The following is a 20,400-nucleotide window of genomic DNA, read 5'->3' on the forward strand; positions in this document are numbered from 1 at the left end:
GTAGGAATTTTATTTTTGTTGGTTTGACACCCAACAAATTTTGGCGCCGTTGCCGGGGACTTGGTGTCAAAATAAATTTATTTTCTTTGAATTTTATTTTCTTTGTTTATTTTTATATTTTATATTTTTGTTTTTATTATTACTGGTTTATGCCTAGATCTTCTCGTACAGGTGAACTGCAATATAATCCTGAGATAGAGAAGACTGCTCGTGCATTGAGAAAAGCAACAAGAGAACGAGCAGAGGCATCCTCCTCATCTACTGGACATAATTCAGTAGTAGATTTTGTGGATTCATTTAGTGAGACGGAAGAGATAAATAGCACCATGGCTAATGAACGGACATTGAGAGAATTGGCTGCACCAGATTTAAATCAACAGCCCCTATGCATTACTTATCCTACATTAGAGGTTGCATTTGAGTTAAAATCTGGACTAATCCATTTACTTCCTTCTTTTCATGGCTTACCAGGTGAAGATCCCCACAAGCATCTCAAAGAATTCCATGTGGTTTGCTCGACAATGAAACCCCAGGGAGTCACAGAGGAGCAAATTAAATTAAGAGCCTTTCCATTTTCCTTAGCCGATAAAGCTAAGGATTGGCTCTATTATCTGCCCTCTGGGTCAATATCCACATGGACAGACATGAAGAAGCATTTTCTAGAAAAATTCTTTCCTGCATCCCGAGCTGCAAGCATTAGGAAAGACATCTGTGGAATTCGACAATTCAATGGAGAGACTCTACATGAATATTGGGAAAGATTCAAGCAACTATGTGCTAGTTGTCCTCATCATCAAATTCCTGACCAACTCCTCATCCAGTATTTTTATGAGGGTCTGTCCCAAACTGACAGAAGAATTATTGATGCTGCCAGTGGGGGCTCCTTAGTGAATAAAACACCCACGGAGGCAAGAAATTTGATATCGAGTATGGCTGCAAATGCTCAACAATTTGGAGACAGGCAGGATAACACGACTCGTAGAGTCAATGAGGTAAGTAATTCTTCAATAGAGCAAAGATTAGATTGTCTAACTTCTTTGGTTGAAAAGTTAGCTATAGGACAAATGCAGCAATTGAAAACATGTGGAATCTGCTATGGTTCGAGTCATCCAACAGATATGTGCCCCACACTCCAAGATGATTCGACTGAGCAGGCTAATGCAGTTGGATTTCCAGGACCACCTCAGAGACGGTATGATCCCTATGCAAACACCTATAATCCAGGATGGAGGGATCATCCTAATTTTAATTATGCAGTAAGGCCACCAGGATTTCCACATCAGTCACAATATCAACCTAGACCTCAACTTTCACAGCAACAACCTGCTCCTAAATCAGGTATGTCACTTGAGGATATTGTGAAATCTTTGGCTACTAACACTCAACAATTTCAACAGGAGACGAAAACTAGCATTCATAATTTGGAGAATCAAATGAGCCAGTTAGCTTCCACAGTCAATAGATTGGAGTCCCAATTATCTGGAAAGCTACCTTCGTAGACAATTGTCAACCCCAACCAAAATGCTAGTGCCATCACATTAAGAAGTGGCAAAGAGTTGCCTGAGCCGAGCAAGAAAATTTCTGAACAAGCAATCGAGGAAGAGCTCGAAAAAGAGGGGAATGTGTCTCAACCTAGAGCCTTGGAACAACCAGATTTTGGAGAAAAATCAACACAAGTGGTTACACCTCCGCCACCATTTCCTAGTCGACTGGCAAAGTCCAAAAAGCAAGAACAAGAACAGGAGATTTTGGACACTTTTCGAAAAGTTGAGGTAAATATCCCTCTTTTAGATGCAATTAAGCAAATTCCTAGATATGCTAAATTTTTGAAGGAGTTATGCACTGGTAAGAAAAAGTTGAAAGGAAACGAGAAAGTGCATATGGGAGAAAATGTTTCGGCAGTTTTGCAGAAAAAATTGCCTCCTAAATGCAAGGACCCAGGTATGTTTACTGTCCCTTGCAAAATAGGTAATATTAAAATTGAAAAAGCTATGTTGGATTTGGGTGCTTCGATAAATGTTATGCCTCGTTCTATTTATAATTTGATGAACATTGGGCCTTTAAAAGAGACGGGCGTAATAATTCAACTGGCTGATCGATCAAATGCCTATCCTGATGGAGTTTTGGAGGATATTTTAGTGCAAATTGATAATTTGATTTTTCCTACAGATTTTTATGTGCTTGATATGGAGGATGATAATTCTAATTCATCTCCAATACTGTTAGGGAGACCATTTTTGAAAACTGCTAGAACAAAAATTGATGTTTTCACTGGCACATTGACTATGGAATTTGATGGTGATGTTATTAAATTTAGTATTTATGATGCCATGAAATATCCTGGTGAATCTCATTCAATTTTTGTTATAGATGTAATTGATTCTTTGGCGCAGCAAAATTTTGAATTTAATAATGACGATGCGTTGAAGGTTGCTATTTCTACTGGTCTCTGTCAGGAAAATTTGCAAAAGATAAAAGGGAAGTTTGTTTTTCCTTTTGAATTGCAGGAAGTTATTTTTGAATTGAATTCTCTTTGTCCAGAATTTTCCTATGTGTCTTACTTGGAATTACCTCTGTCTCATTCACAGCTTTTGCCATCTATTGTGCAAGCCCCGAAGGTGGAATTAAAGCAGTTACCGGATAATTTAAAGTATGCATTCTTGGGAGATGGAGATACACTCCCAGTAATAATTCCCAGTAAATTGACTGCTCTAGAGGAAGAAAAACTAATTCGGGTGTTGAAGGACCACAAGGAGGCAATAGGATGGACAGTGGCTGACATAAAAGGATTAAGTCCAGCCACTTGCATGCATCGCATCTTGTTAGAAGATGGTGCTAAGCCTTCGAGAGAGGCTCAACGGAGATTGAACCCACCAATGATGGAGGTAGTGAAGAAAGAAGTTTTAAAACTTCTTGACACAGGTATAATCTATCCCATTTCGGATAGTAAGTGGGTAAGTCCTGTTCAAGTAGTTCCTAAAAAGACAGGAATTACTGTTATTGAAAATCCTAAAGGTGAGTTAGTGCCCACTCGAGTTCAAAATGGGTGGAGAGTTTGTACCGATTTTAGAAAATTAAATGCATTAAATCGTAAAGATCATTTTCCATTGCCTTTTATTGATCAGATGTTGGAAAGGTTGGCAGGAAAATCTCATTATTGCTGTCTTGATGGTTTTTCAGGTTTTCTACAAATTCCAGTGGCGCCTGAAGATCAAGAGAAAACCACATTTACTTGCCCTTTTGGTACATTTGCCTATAGACGAATGCCTTTTGGTCTTTGTAATGCGCCTGCTACATTCCAAAGGTGTATGGTTAGTATATTTTCTGATTATGTGGAGAATATCATAGAAGTGTTTATGGATGATTTTACTGTCTATGGTAATTCTTTTGATGAATGTTTAACTAACCTCACAAAAATTCTTAAAAGGTGCATTGAGACTAATCTTGTTTTAAATTATGAGAAATGCCATTTTATGGTGGACCAAGGCATAATTTTAGGCCATGTGGTATCTGCAAAAGGAATTGAGGTAGATAAGGCTAAGGTAGAAATTATCAAATGTTTACCTTACCCTGCAAGTGTGCGGGAAGTTCTCTCTTTTCTTGGCCATGCAGGTTTTTATAGGCGTTTCATCAAAAATTTTTCAAAGATATCCCATCCTCTATGCAAATTACTTCAAAAGGATGTGGTATTTCATTTTGATGATAATTGCAAGAGTGCATTTGACACGCTCAAGGGATCATTGACTTCAGCACCAGTGGTTCGACCACCAAACTGGAGTCTTCCTTTCGAGATAATGTGTGATGCCAGCAATTTTGCTGTTGGTGCAGTACTTGGCCAGAAGGAGGGCAGAGCTTCTTATGTCATTTATTATACCTCGAGGACCTTGGATGGTGCCCAGTGCAATTATTCGACTACGGAAAAGGAGCTTTTAGCTATTGTTTTTGCTTTAGAAAAATTCCGTTCTTATTTACTTGGCACTAAAGTCATTATTTATTCTGACCATGCAGCTTTGAAATATTTGCTCAACAAGAAAGAGGCCAAACCACGACTTATAAGGTGGATTCTCCTACTCCAAGAATTTAATTTGGAAATTAAAGACAAAAGGGGTGCCGAAAATATGGTTGCTGATCATCTCAGTCGTTTGATCAATAGTGAAGGACCTGCTCCCTTGAAGGATAATTTTCCAGATGAGCATCTTTTTGTAGTTCAAAAGACAATTCCCTGGTATGCTGATTTAGTGAATTATCTGGTTACTAGAACGCTACCTAATGATTTGTCTCGAGCTCAAAAGGAAAAAATTAAAAGTGATGTTAAATATTATGTGTGGGATGAACCATACTTGTGGAAATATTGTTCTGATCAAATTATTCGCAGGTGTGTGTCTAAAGAAGAGGTTCCATCAATTTTATCTTTCTGTCACTCATATGCGTGTGGTGGACATTTTGGCCCTAAGCGAACTGCAAGAAAGGTTTTAGAGTGTGGTTTATTTTGGCCAACTTTGTTTAGTGATGCATACTTATTTTGTAAATCATGTGCAAATTGTCAAAAGACAGGTAATTTAAGCCATAGAGATCAAATGCCTCTTACTCCTATACTGGTTTGTGAAATTTTTGATATATGGGGTATAGATTTTATGGGTCCATTTCCTTCCTCTTTTGGTAATATGTATATATTACTTGCAGTTGATTATGTCTCAAAGTGGATAGAGGCTAAGGCAACTAGGACTGACAATGCTAAGGTTGTAGTTGATTTTATTAAATCTCATATTTTTGTCAGGTATGGCACGCCAAGAGCAATTATCAGTGACCGAGGGACACACTTCTGCAATCGAGTAATGGAAGCATTGTTGAAGAAATATGGCGTCACTCACCGGGTTTCTACGTCCTATCATCCGCAGACTAGTGGTCAAGCAGAAATCTCCAATAAAGAAATCAAGTCGATACTTGAAAAGACGGTGAATCCCAATAGAAAGGATTGGAGTTTGCGCTTAGATGATGCACTTTGGGCTTACCGTACAGCTTTTAAGACCCCCATAGGTATGTCTCCTTACCGATTAATTTTTGGCAAACCTTGTCATCTACCTGTGGAATTGGAACATAGGGCATATTGGGCAGTTAAAAATTATAATATGCGGATGGATGAATCTGGAGAACACAGGAAGTTGCAATTGCAAGAGTTGGAGGAAATCCGAAATGATGCATATGAGAGTTCTTGCATTTATAAGGAGAAGACAAAAGCATTTCATGATAAAGCAATTTCAAGGAAAATTTTTTGTATTGGTCAAAAAGTACTTCTTTTTCACTCTAGACTTAAACTTTTTCCTGGTAAATTGCGTTATCGTTGGATTGGACCTTTTATTGTGACTAATGTGTTTCCTCATGGTGCAGTAGAAATTCAAAGTCTTCACACTGACAAGATTTTTAAGGTTAATGGTCATCGTCTCAAACCTTTTTATGAAGGATTTCAAGTTAATAATGTTGAGGAGGTGACCCTTGCAGTGCCTGAACTCTCTGATTGAAGCATTATTTTGTCTAGCCAAAAACATTAAAGAAAGGCGCTTTTGGGAGGCAACCCAATTGTTCATTTTAATTGTTTGTTCAATTCCGTGTGGTAGTTTAGAGGTGTTCTCCTTGAATTCGACTAATTTTGGGTTTCAGTTTTCGTTTTTGCCGATTTATAGGTGCCCTTCAGTTTTGACGTGCCCGCGTGATGACGTGCAGGAAGCTCACAATCAGAATCGTCCGAAAGCCACCGTGATACGCGACTAGAAAACGCGAGTTGAAGGCGCGTTTTTAATCGCGTTTTCATTCCTGCGAGATTTGTGCATAAAACGCGACTTAGAAAACGCGAGTTGAAGGCGCGTTTTCATTCCTGCAAGATTTGTGAAGGAAACGCGGGTTGAGAAAACGCGAGTTGAAGGCGCGTTTTTAATCGCGTTTTCATTCCTGCGAGATTTGTGCATAAAACGCGACTTAGAAAACGCGAGTTGAAGGCGCGTTTTCATTCCTGCAAGATTTGTGAAGGAAACGCGACTTATAAAACGCGAGTTGAAGGCGTGTTTTCAATCGCGTTTTATGTGTCCCAACAAAGGCTTCAGAAACGCGATTTCAGCTCATTTCTTCCTCTCTTCTTAGTTTTCCAGGTTCAGACTTTGGAGGCTCGCATGGTCAACGTCGATGCCAATGTCGCCGGCATGGCACAGGATTTGGCGCAGTTTCTGTTTCTTACAGGCTTTGCACCTCCGTTTCCACCTCGCCCTTCACTATGCCCCGATTTCAGGGAAGTGTGGTTGCTTTCCCTCTCACTTTTGCTTTTTATTTGTCACATTGAGGACAATGTAGGATTTAGGTGTGGGGGGAGCAGTTATGGTGCTAGTGTCTTTCATTCATTTTCTTTTTCTTCTTTTTAGTGATTAGCTCGTATGTGATGCCAAGTTTGATGTTGGATTGTTGCCTCTATTTCTGCTATTGCCAAGTTTTAATAATAAAAGGGTACCAAGTTAATGTGGTTGAATCCAAAAACATCTCTTTGGTGAATATCAATGATTGTTTTACTCTTATAATTTTTGGTTAACTTTCCTAGGCATAGGGAATGATTATTGGCATTTTCGTGTGAATTGGTCCGGTTATTAACTTTAGTTCTCCATGTTTGAAAATGAGGCTAGCTGATGCAAGTTTTCTTTTGGTTTTTGTGTTATATTGAGTTTTTGTGATTTTTAACTATGAATAAACTTGACTGTACTCCGCTATTAGTTACTACTGAGTAACCGGGGATCTGCACCTAAAAGTGTTGATTCTCGCGTCAAAAGGTAGTAACTTCTATGAGTACGTGGTCACGTGGCGATAGAAGCTGAGTAACCGGGCTCCTTCATCTGGCCAATGTTGGAGTTCGCGTCAAAAGGCTCAAATGGCTAGTGACTAAGTATATTGTTACTTATGCAAAAAAAAAAAAAAAAAAAAAAAAAAAGAGAAAAGTAGAAAAAATGTGAAAAAAAGTGAAGGTTGTGTTAGTGTGTAATAAAAGTCAGCTTGCCGAATTATGGATTTAATGTTGAGATTTTGGTTAATAGTTGGACCATTTGCTGATAACTGTTGTGTGTCATTCCTTTTTCTTAGATTAGTTAACCTGGAATTAGAGGCATTTGTGGTTTAGAAGCTAACCGGAGTGATGTTTCTTGGACTTGACCATTGATGCTTGAATATTATTTTTCTTGGTATCTTGGCAATTTGTTGGATAGAGCAATAGCCACTATCAAATATTGGTGTTTGTTTCTTGTTCTCATGCTTGAGGACAAGCATGGTTTAGGTGTGGGGGGAATTGATAGGGTGTTAATTGTTGGTATTTTTATTATTAATTTTCCCTTCTATCCCTGACAAATATTGTGTTAATTGCTGATATTTACTCATATTTGGTATCGGGACTTAATTTCAGGAATGAAGCAGAAAACTACCAAAAAGGAGGGATTTTATGGAGAATATGGAGACTTCTAAGGGATTCAATCCTTAGGCCTTGGATTGGTGGGGACCACAAAGCTATAAGTCATTTGGGCTCTTAAAAGAAAGGAACGTAGAGAGACTTGGAAGAAGAAGTAATTTTGGAGACTTTGTCCACATGTGTGGGGACCACCGGAGATAGCTTTTAGTCATCTTACTTTTGGCTTTTTAAGGAGAGGACGTACAGAAGCAAGGGGGGACCTCTAGTTTAGCTTTTTAGTTTAGTTCTAGTTTCCTTTCTCTGGACTGGCCTCTGACACACGCCAGGTGTTCGACAATATTCCCCAACGGGAAAAACATCTTTTATTCCTTGCTTTCTAGTAAAAACGCAATGCCTTTGCAATCCAGTACTTTTGGCTGCAATTCAACTATGAGGAGTGGCTAATTTCTTCATCTAGTCAGAGGTTAAATCGAAGCTTTGGTTCGACAAAACTGTGAGATCAAATTGATTTCCCTACGTTCTTTAATTTGCAAGTATTTATATATTTCCTGTTCACTTATGCATATGATTATTTCTTGCAATTAAATACTTGATCACTGTTTAATTGTGTGAGTAATTAACCGCCATCTAAGAGTGCTCAATCCGTAATTGTTGGGTAATTTTAGTGCATGTGGCAAGTGATATGATTCAATTGTAGTAGAAACTTTTGAGTCGTTGTTGCGGAAATATATGATATAGCCTAAATAAACCGAGCGTGTGTGTTTGTTGGTTATAATTGGTGGCCAGTCTAATGATTAATGCTGTCAATAGGTTAAATCCTAAGAGCGTGTTTAGGACTGCTTAATTGGCTAGGGCAATAACTACAGAGTTTGTTGTGGTTATCGAATCAGGAAGGTTAGGCAGGTTGTCAGAGCTTGTTGACAACCATAACCAGTTTATTTGTAAATGAAAGATTTTATCTCTGCATCTGTGATCAGTGATTCGAACCATAAGTGGAGATTATACCTTTGACTAGAGATTTTCCTTCCGTCAATTTACTTTATATTTTTAATTTGAGCAATTAAATTAGACAGTTCCATATCAACTCCCCCAATTTTTATTTAATGTTACATTCATTCAAAATAAATTCCCAAGTCCCTGTGGATTCGACCCTGCTCGCTGCTATATTCGAATTTTGTCTTTCACGTAATTAATATACTTTGGTATATCGGATCAAGCAAACTCTGGCACCAGGGTGAAGCTAGTAACCCATTGCACAGCCTAAGTCCCTGCTCCAGTACCATAGTGGACTTAATTCGTGACTTAAGAGTAGGAATTTTATTTTTGTTGGTTTGACACCCAACAGTAAAACACCATTGATACACTTCCAAATGAAGATTTTAAATTTATGCTTGATATTGAGCTTCCACAGAGTGTTCCAAAGATGTTTGTTTTGGATACCACCAGCATCAAGGCTTGTTCCTGCATTCTCCATATTTGTTTTTGTGCCTGAACTATCTTCCATTAATCTCTTGTAGCCTGATCTTACTGTGTACACACCCCCTTCACTGTATTTCCAATAATTAGAATCTGCTCTACCAGCTAGACTTATTGGAATACTGAGTATACTTTCTGCATCAGATTTGTTGAAGAGTCTAAAGATTATATTTGTGTTCCATCTTCTGTTGGTGATGAGTTGTTGGACTGTGTCATACTCACAGTTTTGGGGTCTTGGAGTAGAAGGCCTGCCATTCGGGGCTTTTGGTATCCACTTGTGATCCCATATTTTAGTGCTGCTCCCGTCACCAATTCTCCGCAGTACACCTTCTTCCACCATCTCCCTCACACTTATCAGGTCTTTCCAAAACCAAGACGCACAACCTTGCACTTTGCAATTAAAGATAGACCCCTTAGGAAAATATTTGGCTTTCAGAACCTTGCTCATAAGTAGATTAGGCTTGGTGATTATCCTCCAGATCTGTTTACCTAATAGAGCTTTGTTGAAGGCCTCCAAATCCTTGAACCCCAGTCCCCCTTCCTTTCTGTCCCTAGCCATTTTCGCCAAGAAATCCAGTGCATTTTGTTTTTCCCATTAGCTTCCCCCCACCAGTAGTTTGCCATAGCTGAACTGAGATCCTTACAAAGTTTCCTTGGCAATTTGAAGCACGACATAATATATGTGGGCATTGCCATTGTGACAGCTTTAATCATAACTTCCTTTCCTGCATTGCTTAACAGCTTATTCTTCCAGCCTTCCAATCTTCTATTGATGTTTTCTCTTATGTATCCGAAGATTTGGTCCTTTGTCCTTGAAATCACCATGGGTAGACCAAGATACTTTCCTTGCTTTACTTCTTCCATACCCCCTAGTATACTGCAAATCTCACTTTTCTGCCTTCTCTCTACATTCTTGCTAAAGATCACAGATGACTTCTCTAAGTTGATCAATTGTCCAGAAGCTTGTTCATACACCTTTAAGATTCTCATGATTTCTTCAGCTTGCTGCTTATCAACTCCATAGAAAATGAGTGAGTCATCCGCAAAGAAAAGATGAGTAATATTTGGTCCCTGCCTACTAATTTTCACGCCTTTCAAGCTCCTATCCTCAACAGATCTTTGGAGTAAGTTTGAGAACCCTTCAGAGCAAATCAAAAAAAGATAAGGTGACAGTGGATCACCCTGTCTTATCCCTCTACCTGGCTTCACATATCTTTTTACCTCCCCATTGCAGTTGAAAGAGTATGAAACAGTCTCTATGCATCTTGCAATCCAGTATACCCATTTTTCACAAAAACCCATTTTAAGCATCATAGCTTTCAAGAAGTGCCATTCCACCCTATCGTAAGCTTTAGCCATGTCTAACTTGATAGCCATATACCCTTCTTTCCCAAGCCTTTTGTTTTTCAGATATTGCATGTATTCCTGAGCTATAATTACATTATCAAGAATTTGCCTATCCGGGATGAAGGCAGACTGATTTTTACTGATGCATTTGTCAAGAACTGGTTTCAATCTGATGCATTTTACTGATGCATTTGTCAAGAACTGATTTTTACTACGTTGGTTTTCACAATCTCACAATTTGTTGTATTTGCTTTCTCTGATGGTTGGTCAAGTAACAAAAATATTTCTCTTTGGATTATTGGCACTTTTCCTATCCTTTAATTCCATGACCTCATTGATTTTGAATCCCAAGTCCTCTACAATAAATGCAGATCACAGTTGCCACTAGGTATTAAACACAAATTGACCAAGTAACAACCTCAAACTATGAACATTCTTTCATGGTCTTGATATTGGCAATGTGGGAACAATATGGAACTCTTTTTTGTACTCTGGCAGTTGAAACAAATTAACGGCGCATTCCTTAGGAGGTATGGATTGCACCAAGCCACCAACGACTAGGAGCGCTAGTGATTGTAGAAATTGTTCCCCCCTCTCCTCCTCCTCCTTTTGATGAAGGGAAAGAAATTTTTAGTTATCTCTTTGGAAAAATAGACTTAACTCTACAATTTTACAGAAAGCAACTAGTGTTCCTGCATAATTTTATTAGAGAAAATTTACACATTTAGCAACTCAAATCTCGACCCTTGCATCCGCCACTGCAAATGCCTCTCTTTCATATGTTTTTCTTAGTTTATGGTATGAACTGCAATTTCAAGCTCGAATACCTAAAAATACGCTTTGCAAATCGCGTAAAGTAAAGGCTTGAAAAATATTAGCTTACTGAAATTTTATTTAAGTATACTAAATGTTACTACTTGAGATTCTACACTCCCTAGAAGCACGTTAAGTTAAGCAGATACTATGATTGTAGATTTAGAGGGCAATCCATTAATAATCGGCCATTTTTTGATCTTTAAGAACAACTTGATGAATTTAGTATATCTTTTTAGGAGGCCCTAATAACACTATAGATCGAACCTATCCAATTTTTACAGCACGATGGTTGGCTGTCCACAATCTATCCAATTAAGCACTTTTAGCAAAAGAACTAAAATTGCTTGTTTACGGTCGTAACTCTATCAGAATTATAGACCCATCTAAGCCGTTCGTTGCATATAGATGGCAACTAGCTACCATTTTATTCGGTAAACCACCGTGCCCACCTAAATAATCTCCACCTATCTATCCCTACCCTTTGATCTTCCTTGGTTGCCCCTTCTTTTCTCCTCCAGTTCCATTTTCCATTCTATTCCTTTTTTTTTTGTCAATTATCCGTTGGTTTTGATATTAAGGGAGATATGCTTGGAAAAAGTTTAGAAAAACCTAGTTGAACGTCTAGATTATTATTTGGTATGAAGTTAGCGAAGATAAAAATTCAGAAAAAGAAAAAAATTCGCCTCTTGATTACTTTAGTTGTAGGGAATACCAGAAAGTTAAAATTTTGAATCATTAACAATTTAAAGGAGGTGACCCAAAAATGGAAGCAACTTGTTTCTCAATTTTTGCTAGTTGTAACCATGGTTGGTTGGCAGCATAAGTTTTAGACCTTACCAAAATATGTACAACTCAGTAGAAAATCAATGGTAAAGATGTTAGAATAGTTGAGGCAGAAAAGAGGAGAAAGGCCAACAAGACAAAGACATCAGAGGAAAAGATGAGGGGAGTGGGGAGAAGAAAGGAATTCACAAGATGAAGCGACATTGGGGTTATGGATAAATAAGCATTTTTAAGGGAGTTCATTGTAATATTGCAAAAACTTGTTACAATAGGGGGCTGTAAGTTTGTAGATTATAATAGTGTTTATAATATAACATGACTCTTTAGCAAAAGTTCAAATTTAGTACTACTAGAATATCTTTTGTGGTTTAGAAAAAAAAATTAAATTTAATCATTTTATTCTATATCATGAACCAAATGAAGAGATAAATACATTTAAAAAATTTTAAATTACAAATTATCCAATATATTAAATAATTATTGAATTATGCATCCAAATAATATATTTAAAAACACTTAATCACTTGATAATTACTTATATAAAAAATCCTATTGGTGAAATACTTCTCAATAAACTCTTGCGATGGCAAATAGGTCTATAGAAAAGTTTTTCGAAAATTTTGTGTATTAGAAAAGTTGAAGGGAAAATTTTTTTAAGTGTGTAGGTTAAAAACTTTGATAAGTTTTTTGGGGTTCCTGTAACAAAAATTATTAAAAAACTAGTAGCATACAAACTTGTAAAAAACTTGGGGTTCCAAACAGGCCCTATATTCTGTTAAAAGTTGAATGTTACACTCAAGTCAAATTCATTTTTAAGAGTTGTAAATTGCCTCTTGCTTGGTGCTTACAACTGGATATTAAGGTCCAAGAAAGCACTACGACAACTACTACTGGTGTCAATAAGGAATTCGACTTTTCAAAAAAATATGGTCAGAAATTGGAAAAAATAGGGAGAAGGCCCAACAAGACAGCAGCAAAACTGCGGGCGCCAACAAATGAAACACAGATTATTCTCCGTTTGGCACTTTGAGGTAGACAAATTCAGCATTCTCGTCACCTCATCCGCCAGAAGAACAAGTCCTCCATTCTTGCAGAACTCCACAATTTCACGCTGGTTGTCCTCCACAAGAACCTTTACACAATGCACAAAATTTGACCAATTAATTCATATCTTAAACCAATTTTTAAGAAACTGAACAAGGAAAGAAAGAAAAACTAAATTCCAATATCCTACAACCATAATGGAAAACTATTTCTTGGTCCATGAGGTGCAAATATCATGTCAGTGCTCACCTGCCCCGTTGGATTGCCAGGATTTATCACAACTAAAGCCCTAACGCAAACACCATTGGACTTGGCAGTTTCCAACTGTTTCTTAAGCTCAGAGATTTCCAGTCCCCACCTAGTTGCTTCATCAAGATAATAAGGAACCTCGAATTAATTAAGAATTTTGCATCAGAACCCACGTTGATGGTAACCTATATTCGACTAATAGTTCTTGAATATAGTGTTGAGTAACTGCCCAGTTGCACTTGCAGAAGTGTACTTAATTATATAGCCTGCAACCTCTCAGTAAATATCATCACATCTAATGACAACTTAATTGGATTGAAGAATCTCTTGTAAAATGGAAATAGAACATATGAGAGAACCACCATGGAGGGCAGTTGAAGCGGAGAATAAAGAGGTACTGGGGAATAGGGCAAGAATTCCATCCTTCTCTGACCTTTATCAGTAACTGCATCATCATATGAACCTAAAAGAACGGGAGAAGGTAGGGAGTGAGAAAAATTAGAATATGAAATCCCTAGAACATGATGAAGAAAAGTATGTCAGTAGCATGCACCATCAGTCAAAAAGATTTCATTTGGGCCAGCAGGAAATCCATCACACTCTTCGATACCAGAAGCAATGGTGTCACGTAACCCTTTAATTCCCTGGTTTAAAGGGGCACACTACATCTGAAATTAGTTACAATACTGGTTCAAATTAAAATAAACTCAAGATGAATGTTTTTACCTGACTATGACTATATGCACCAGTTGCTCTTCCAGGAATTTGATCCAAGATCTCGAAGGCTCACTCTAGAGCATCAGCACTGCAGAAGAGGTGAAAGAGGCAAAGATCAATTATTGCTACAAAAGAAAAAAAAAACCTATTACGTTTGAAATTGTCTGGATACAAGAATGTTAAACATTCTAATTCGTGTAAAAGCTTAAAATTTAACACTTTTTCCTTACCTGAATAAACCTTTGTCTCACTTCTGTCCAAAATGGCTGGATGGTCACATAAAGCAAGTACCTAAGATAGGGACGATGATCACTACAAATGCTGAAAAACAGAAAAAAGTTATCATAGTCAATACAAGAAAGTGATAGGTATACATCACGTACCTCCATGAAAAAAGCGATAGGTTGCTGGCCCAAAGATTGAGGATTCCCAATGTTGCAGTAAATTATCTGCCAAATTTTTAATGAACAAGCAATTGTAATTACAAAAATTTATTCTGGTATTAATTAATTATTTATTTTGTTAAGATGCAGACACCCCCAGCAAAAAAAGAACTTCTAGAAAGACTCGCTTATTTGCCATGTCCAAAGAAAATTCAATTTTGAATCTTTAACATAGCAAAGCTTATCTCTACTTGGTAAGAATCATTACAAAAGGTGGTGAAGATGATCAAAAAGCTTGCCAGTATGCATTCCTAAGTTGGCTTTGAAGAGCGGAAAATTCTGTACCTCATCAAAAAGGATGAGAATCCGGATTCTGCTTTAAATCCTGCTCTAACTTCAGCAAAATTAAGCATTCTGCAAGACCTCCTCAGAAATGACAAGTACCAGATTTTGGATTTAATCACATTCAGACATTCACTCAGTCACTGACGCTAGAGGAAAAAACATTTTATAACTTCCCATCTCTGTTTTCCTTTAATTGTTAATGATATGGACGATTTGCACTTCGTGTCCTAAACTAGCATCCGACTCCACAGATGAATAGCCAATGTATCAAGGCAATAAGTAAATTAACTAGGCCAAGGTCACAATCTCTCCACGTACAGCATACTCACATTTCAGACCTGGGAAAAGTAACATTGAAAAGTCTATTTACGAGGTCAGCAAGATGCTTTGAAGGTAATAACAAATACCCTTTTCGTCTTCCTCTCTGAAAAAGATCAATAAACTTGAAAATTCGAGACAAAACCAGATAAGCTACACCCAGGTTGTTCACAAGCTATTGATGACCAAATTGAGTAGGCTTAGCCGTACTCAAGTTACTTACAGGAGATCACATATTGTCCATTCAAATAACAACATGGAATCAAAGTCAGAAGAGATCAAACTACCACTTAATAGTCAACTGTTTCATCTCCATTTTTATACATTCATTCAAATAATGCTTCGTAGAAAAGAAAAAACAATTGCAGGAAAGAGTGATCCAGAATAAAACACACACACCTAAAAAAAGATCATTAAGTCGGACCCACAACCAATTTGAAAAGGATACATGATCAAGCATCTCAAATCGAGGCAACAACTACTAGATACCCCAACCAAAAAAAAGAGTCAACCTTTAGTGCATAGTCATGAATCATGATCACCCCGCTACAATCAATAGTGGAATAGGGCATGCTCCCTCCCCAAGGCCGAAATATAAATTCCAGCAAAAGTCAAAAGCTTTATGAGTTTTTTTAACCAGAAAATGGGTAAAACCCAGATTCAGAACAAAGAAATAAAAGCTATAAAGTTTGCAGAAGCAATGAAAGAGCGAAGAATAGCAAAAACTAACAAGGCAAATCAGAAAATAAATCCCAAAAAAAGGATCATTAAGTCGGACCCACAACCAATTTGAAAAGGATACATGATCAAGCATCTCAAATCGAGGCAACAACTACTAGATACCCCAACCAAAAAAAAGAGTCAACCTTTAGTGCATAGTCATGAATCATGATCACCCCGCTACAATCAATAGTGGAATAGGGCATGCTCCCTCCCCAAGGCCGAAATATAAATTCCAGCAAAAGTCAAAAGCTTTATGAGTTTTTTTAACCAGAAAATGGGTAAAACCCAGATTCAGAACAAAGAAATAAAAGCTATAAAGTTTGCAGAAGCAATGAAAGAGCGAAGAATAGCAAAAACTAACAAGGCAAATCAGAAAATAAATCCCAAAAAAAGGATCATTAAGTCGGACCCACAACCAATTTGAAAAGGATACATGATCAAGCATCTCAAATCGAGGCAACAACTACTAGATACCCCAACCAAAAAAAAGAGTCAACCTTTAGTGCATAGTCATGATCACCCCGCTACAATCAATAGTGGAATAGGGCATGCTCCCTCCCCAAGGCCGAAATATAAATTCCAGCAAAAGTCAAAAGCTTTATGAGTTTTTTTAACCAGAAAATGGGTAAAACCCAGATTCAGAACAAAGAAATAAAAGCTATAAAGTTTGCAGAAGCAATGAAAGAGCGAAGAATAGCAAAAACTAACAAGGCAAATCAGAAAATAAATCCCAAAAAGGGTGAAAGAAGAATACCTTTGGATTGACGGATTGAAAGAGTAACAGGGGTGGTTGAATCATTGGAAGCCATGGAGTTAGGAGAAGCAGCAAAATAGGAGGATGGAGAGCAGCTGCGCTCAAGAAATGTAGAGGACTGGTAATAGACGATTGATGGGAAGGAGAAGAAGAGGAAAAAGATGATGTTGTGGGATGAGAAAGAAGGGAACAGTGTGACGTCGAGGACGGGACAGGAGGCAAAGTAGGGCCATGGAACACAAGTGAAAGCTATCCCTGGCGAGATTTGTGGTTTGGCCGGCCACGAATCTCCGCATTGCCAAAGGTAATACCGTAATAGTAATAGAGAGAGAAACCGGGTTTTCATTTTTGCATTGCCACGAATCTCCGGTCCCCGCTCGGCCTTTGTTCACTTTCAAGTAAAACCGGGGTTTTTCATTCTTGCATTTTGCTGACTTTTTATTTGGGACTCTTGACTTTGTCTTAACTTTTGTTTGACCGACCAGCCCTAATTCCTAATTCTTCACCTCACCCCCAGCCGTCACCACCGCAATTCCTACCCCACTTCCCTTCCTCCCACCCAATTTGCCTCCTCCGCTCATCAGAGACATGACCGTAGCCTTGTCTCCCTCAATACCGACGCCGGCGACTTCATGTTGCTAAGGTGGGTTTCTTTCTCTTCATTTGTCCTTTTTTTTTTCGTTTTTATTCCTTTGTTGCAAGTATAAAATTGTAATTGGCATCTGCTTTGCTCTTGGGGGATTGACTCTGAAAGGGACGACAAATTGATGCTTATTGTGGGTTCTTTAAAACTTTTTCGTTTGATAAAAAACTTCGATGTGTGGACTGATCCCACTGTAACATAGGCCTAGTGTTTGAAGGATAGTACCAGTGGTAGTTTAAAAAGTGCATTAATATAAGAACCAGGATAGTAAGAATTGATTCTACTATTTGGGAATCAAGTTTTGTATCAGTGTTTTTTTTCATTTTTGGCACTTGCATTTTAGATTAAGCTTCGCACGTAAGAACTGGCCAGGGATCATATTCTGCAATAATTTGTTACATATGGATTCTAAGAAAAAGAACTAAGATGTATATATTGGGCCTAGAAAATTTTTTAATAACTCGACGTATAGAAACCTAACATGTCAATACCTGAATAAATACTATGACATGTTTTCAACTAAACAAAACTTATTATACTTCAACTTGTTCTTTTTTGGTTCTTTCAGATGATGTTGCTCCGTCAAAGTTTTAGATTGAAACAAGTTATTACAGTATTTCAACTTGAGGGAGTTGATGAATATACATAATGGCAGTGGTATTGCCTGTGGAACATTGGAACTGAATTAAAGAGGTAATTTTCAATTTTTTTTTTCATTGTCTTAAGATTTTAAGATGTAATATTAGATTTGTATTTAGTTTGGATGGATTTGGAAGTTGTTCTTCTTCATTTGTGAAGTTATTGGTTTGATTGTATGTGTTTGAGTTTTCAAAGTTGGTATTACTTTGTGGGTATGATACGTAGGAAATGGGTAGGAAAAAGGAAGCCACCAAAGTGTATGTACTTTTTGTGGTGTTCAAGGTTATATATATTTATGACATCATGATGACAATACATAGTTCTTAGACCTGTCCAACCCCGATCGAACTCTTTGACTCCTGACCCCTTGAGTTCGGCCGAGTCATTACTCGGTCTGAGTTTCAAAACATAGCTTTTCAGAGTACAATTGAAACCCCAATCAGTGAATACAATCCCAGTCCTGATGCCAAAGTCCAAACCCTTTCCTCTGAATTTCAGTTGCTCCAAATGACTTCGTCTGTCCACACCTACTGCTGTTTTGATTACTGATTGCTCTCTCCATTCTTCATTTCTTTTTGCAGATTTTTAGGTGATTTCTTTTATATTAAGGTTTTTGCTTTTAGCATGGCCTCTGTTGAGAACAGCCAGAACCTTGAACCTGATGATGACGAGGTTAACAATGATGCACACGATCTATTACTCGGTGACCCACACCATTACACTATCACAGCCGTTGGGCCTGCTTTCGAACAGTCTCCTAGGGTGGCGGCGGCAGTGGACCCAACCCCATCTCCACCTCCACCACCGCCTCCTTTTCTGCAGTCCTCTGATATCGTTCCAATGCTCAAGGAAGAGCCTGCAGATAATGACGTTGAGGGCTCAATCCCAGTCGGCCTCACCCCCATTCATCACCTTGATAAGCCCATGCTGCTGGCGCCTCCCAAGAGGTCCTCCAAGGACCGACACACCAAGGTGGAGGGGCGCGGCAGGAGAATCCGCATGCCTGCCACTTGTGCTGCCAGAATCTTCCAATTGACACGGGAGCTGGGCCACAAGTCCGACGGTGAGACTATCCGGTGGCTACTGGAGCGAGCGGAGCCAGCAATCATTGAAGCCACCGGTACTGGCACTGTTCCGGCCATTGCCGTCTCAGTTAACGGGGCATTGAAAATTCCGACCACATCGAGCACCAGTATGACGGCCACTGAGGGTGACGGGGCTAGGAAACAAAGGAAGAGAGCCTCCACGAGCGAGTTTTATGAGGTGAACGATAATTCCAGTTTTGCACCTGTCGCACCCATTACCCCACAAGGTCTGGTGCCGGTTTGGACGGTGGGAGCACACGGGGCCCCTGGGATGGTTCCCACAAGTGTGGTTCCAAGCGGTGCGTTTTTTATGATCCCTCCTACTGGCGCCACCATTGCTGCTGCTGCTGCAGCTGCAGGTGCTGTTCCTCCCAGGCCTTCTAATCAGCCTCAGTTGTGGGCCATACCTGCAGCAGCAGCTACGCCGGTTTTTGGCGTTTCAGGCAGGCCCATTTCTAATTTTGTGTCCGCAATGGAGCCTGGGCCTTCGGTTAATTTTGCTACTGATGGTGGTGGGGGTGATGAGGGTGAGGGTCGTATGGGGTCTGCATTGCCCAATATTGTTGGGAGCGGAGATAAGAATTTTTCAGGGAAGATTTCCGCAATGGCTCCATTTGCCAGTAGTACTAGTAGTAGGGATGGTGCAGCAACTGTTGGAACAAGGGCGACTGGGAGTCCTACTGGTGCTACTTCAGCTCAAGTGTTGAGGGACTTTTCACTGGAGGTTTACGATAAGAGGGAACTTCAGTTTATGGTTGGTGGTGCTGCTGCTGGGGCGGGGAATGACCAAACTCCATCTTCGAAATCCTGATAGAAGATAAAAATAGATGGGTGGACTGACAAAATGGTTAGGGCTTTAGGAGGTTAGCATTTTTTTTTCTAATAGTCCTAGAGCAGACAACACAATCCTTCGTTTTTAGATTCTGCTAGTTTTTTTTTTTTTTGGTTCTTTTTTTCCCCTTTTTATCTAGTAGTGAGTATTCTTTTAGTTTCCCCAGTGGAGGCTGTCTGTTTTGCTAATCTCTTAGCTGGGTAGAAACTTATAGGGATCATTTCTAAGGATGAACTTGTTTTGCTGATCTTATATAGTAGTAACTCCTCTCGTTCTTCCCCTTTCCGTCTGCAGTTTCCGCCTAGCATGCAAATAGAATGGCATGTACAAAAATTGCGGAAAATAAATAGGACTGGAATCAATAAAATACTGGTTCAATGGAAAACTTGCTACCGAGCGTAGTCGGTATCGGTAAATTGTTGGGGCCGTGGGTCTACAGCTCAAAGAAGCATCCCCTCGCAATCATTTGAGTACTGTTAAAGAGTAATAATAATTAATGTGTCTAAATTGATGAAGGTAATCAATCTCTACTGGCGATGGTATCGTGGTGGTGGTTTCTGCCTTTCTGGTGGAGGATTGTTAGAAAAACTTCCCGGCCTCGCCTCCTGTGGTCAAATTTATTTAATGCAGAAGTGCACGTGAGATTGGGAAGTTGCACGTGCATCGTGGGTCCCCACTCCTCAGTCCCCCGTATTGTTTTGTTATTTATCGCCTATCGGTCGGCTTAGCTAAGTGATGATGGTATGTTTGTTGGACAAATCGGTTTGACAATTCCATTCCATAAAATTTGGTCAGACAAAATTACCAGCAG

The 20,400-nt window shown here is 38.8% G+C and overlaps 2 protein-coding genes and 1 pseudogene across 3 annotated transcripts; 2 read left to right on the forward strand and 1 right to left on the reverse strand.

Moving 5' to 3' along the window:
• The first annotated feature begins 149 nt into the window (after positions 1-149).
• LOC140005814 (uncharacterized) lies at positions 150-5,519 on the forward strand. The gene is made up of 4 exons (XM_072046772.1): positions 150-1,454; positions 1,500-1,888; positions 2,825-4,394; positions 4,899-5,519. Exons 1-4 carry the CDS (start codon positions 150-152, stop codon positions 5,517-5,519), a joined length of 3,885 nt encoding a protein of 1,294 aa, XP_071902873.1.
• A 7,073-nt stretch (positions 5,520-12,592) lies between these two features.
• LOC113742395 (alanine aminotransferase 2, mitochondrial-like) lies at positions 12,593-16,980 on the reverse strand (annotated as a pseudogene).
• On the forward strand, positions 14,677-19,836 carry LOC113742653 (transcription factor TCP19-like). 2 transcript variants are annotated; one of them, XM_027270542.2, is made up of 3 exons: positions 14,678-17,033; positions 17,602-17,726; positions 18,254-19,836. In XM_027270542.2, the coding sequence occupies exon 3, from the start codon at positions 18,297-18,299 to the stop codon at positions 19,566-19,568; it is 1,272 nt and encodes a 423-aa protein (XP_027126343.2). In that variant the 5' UTR covers positions 14,678-17,033; positions 17,602-17,726; positions 18,254-18,296; the 3' UTR covers positions 19,569-19,836. The 2 variants fall into 2 exon arrangements, with proteins under 2 accessions (XP_027126342.2, XP_027126343.2); XM_027270541.2 differs by lacking the exon at positions 17,602-17,726 and having other exon boundaries at positions 14,677-17,033.
• The last annotated feature ends 564 nt before the right edge of the window (positions 19,837-20,400 follow it).

Source organism: Coffea arabica, chromosome 4e (genome assembly GCF_036785885.1).
Source record: "Coffea arabica cultivar ET-39 chromosome 4e, Coffea Arabica ET-39 HiFi, whole genome shotgun sequence".
Classification (NCBI taxonomy): Eukaryota; Viridiplantae; Streptophyta; class Magnoliopsida; order Gentianales; family Rubiaceae; genus Coffea; species Coffea arabica.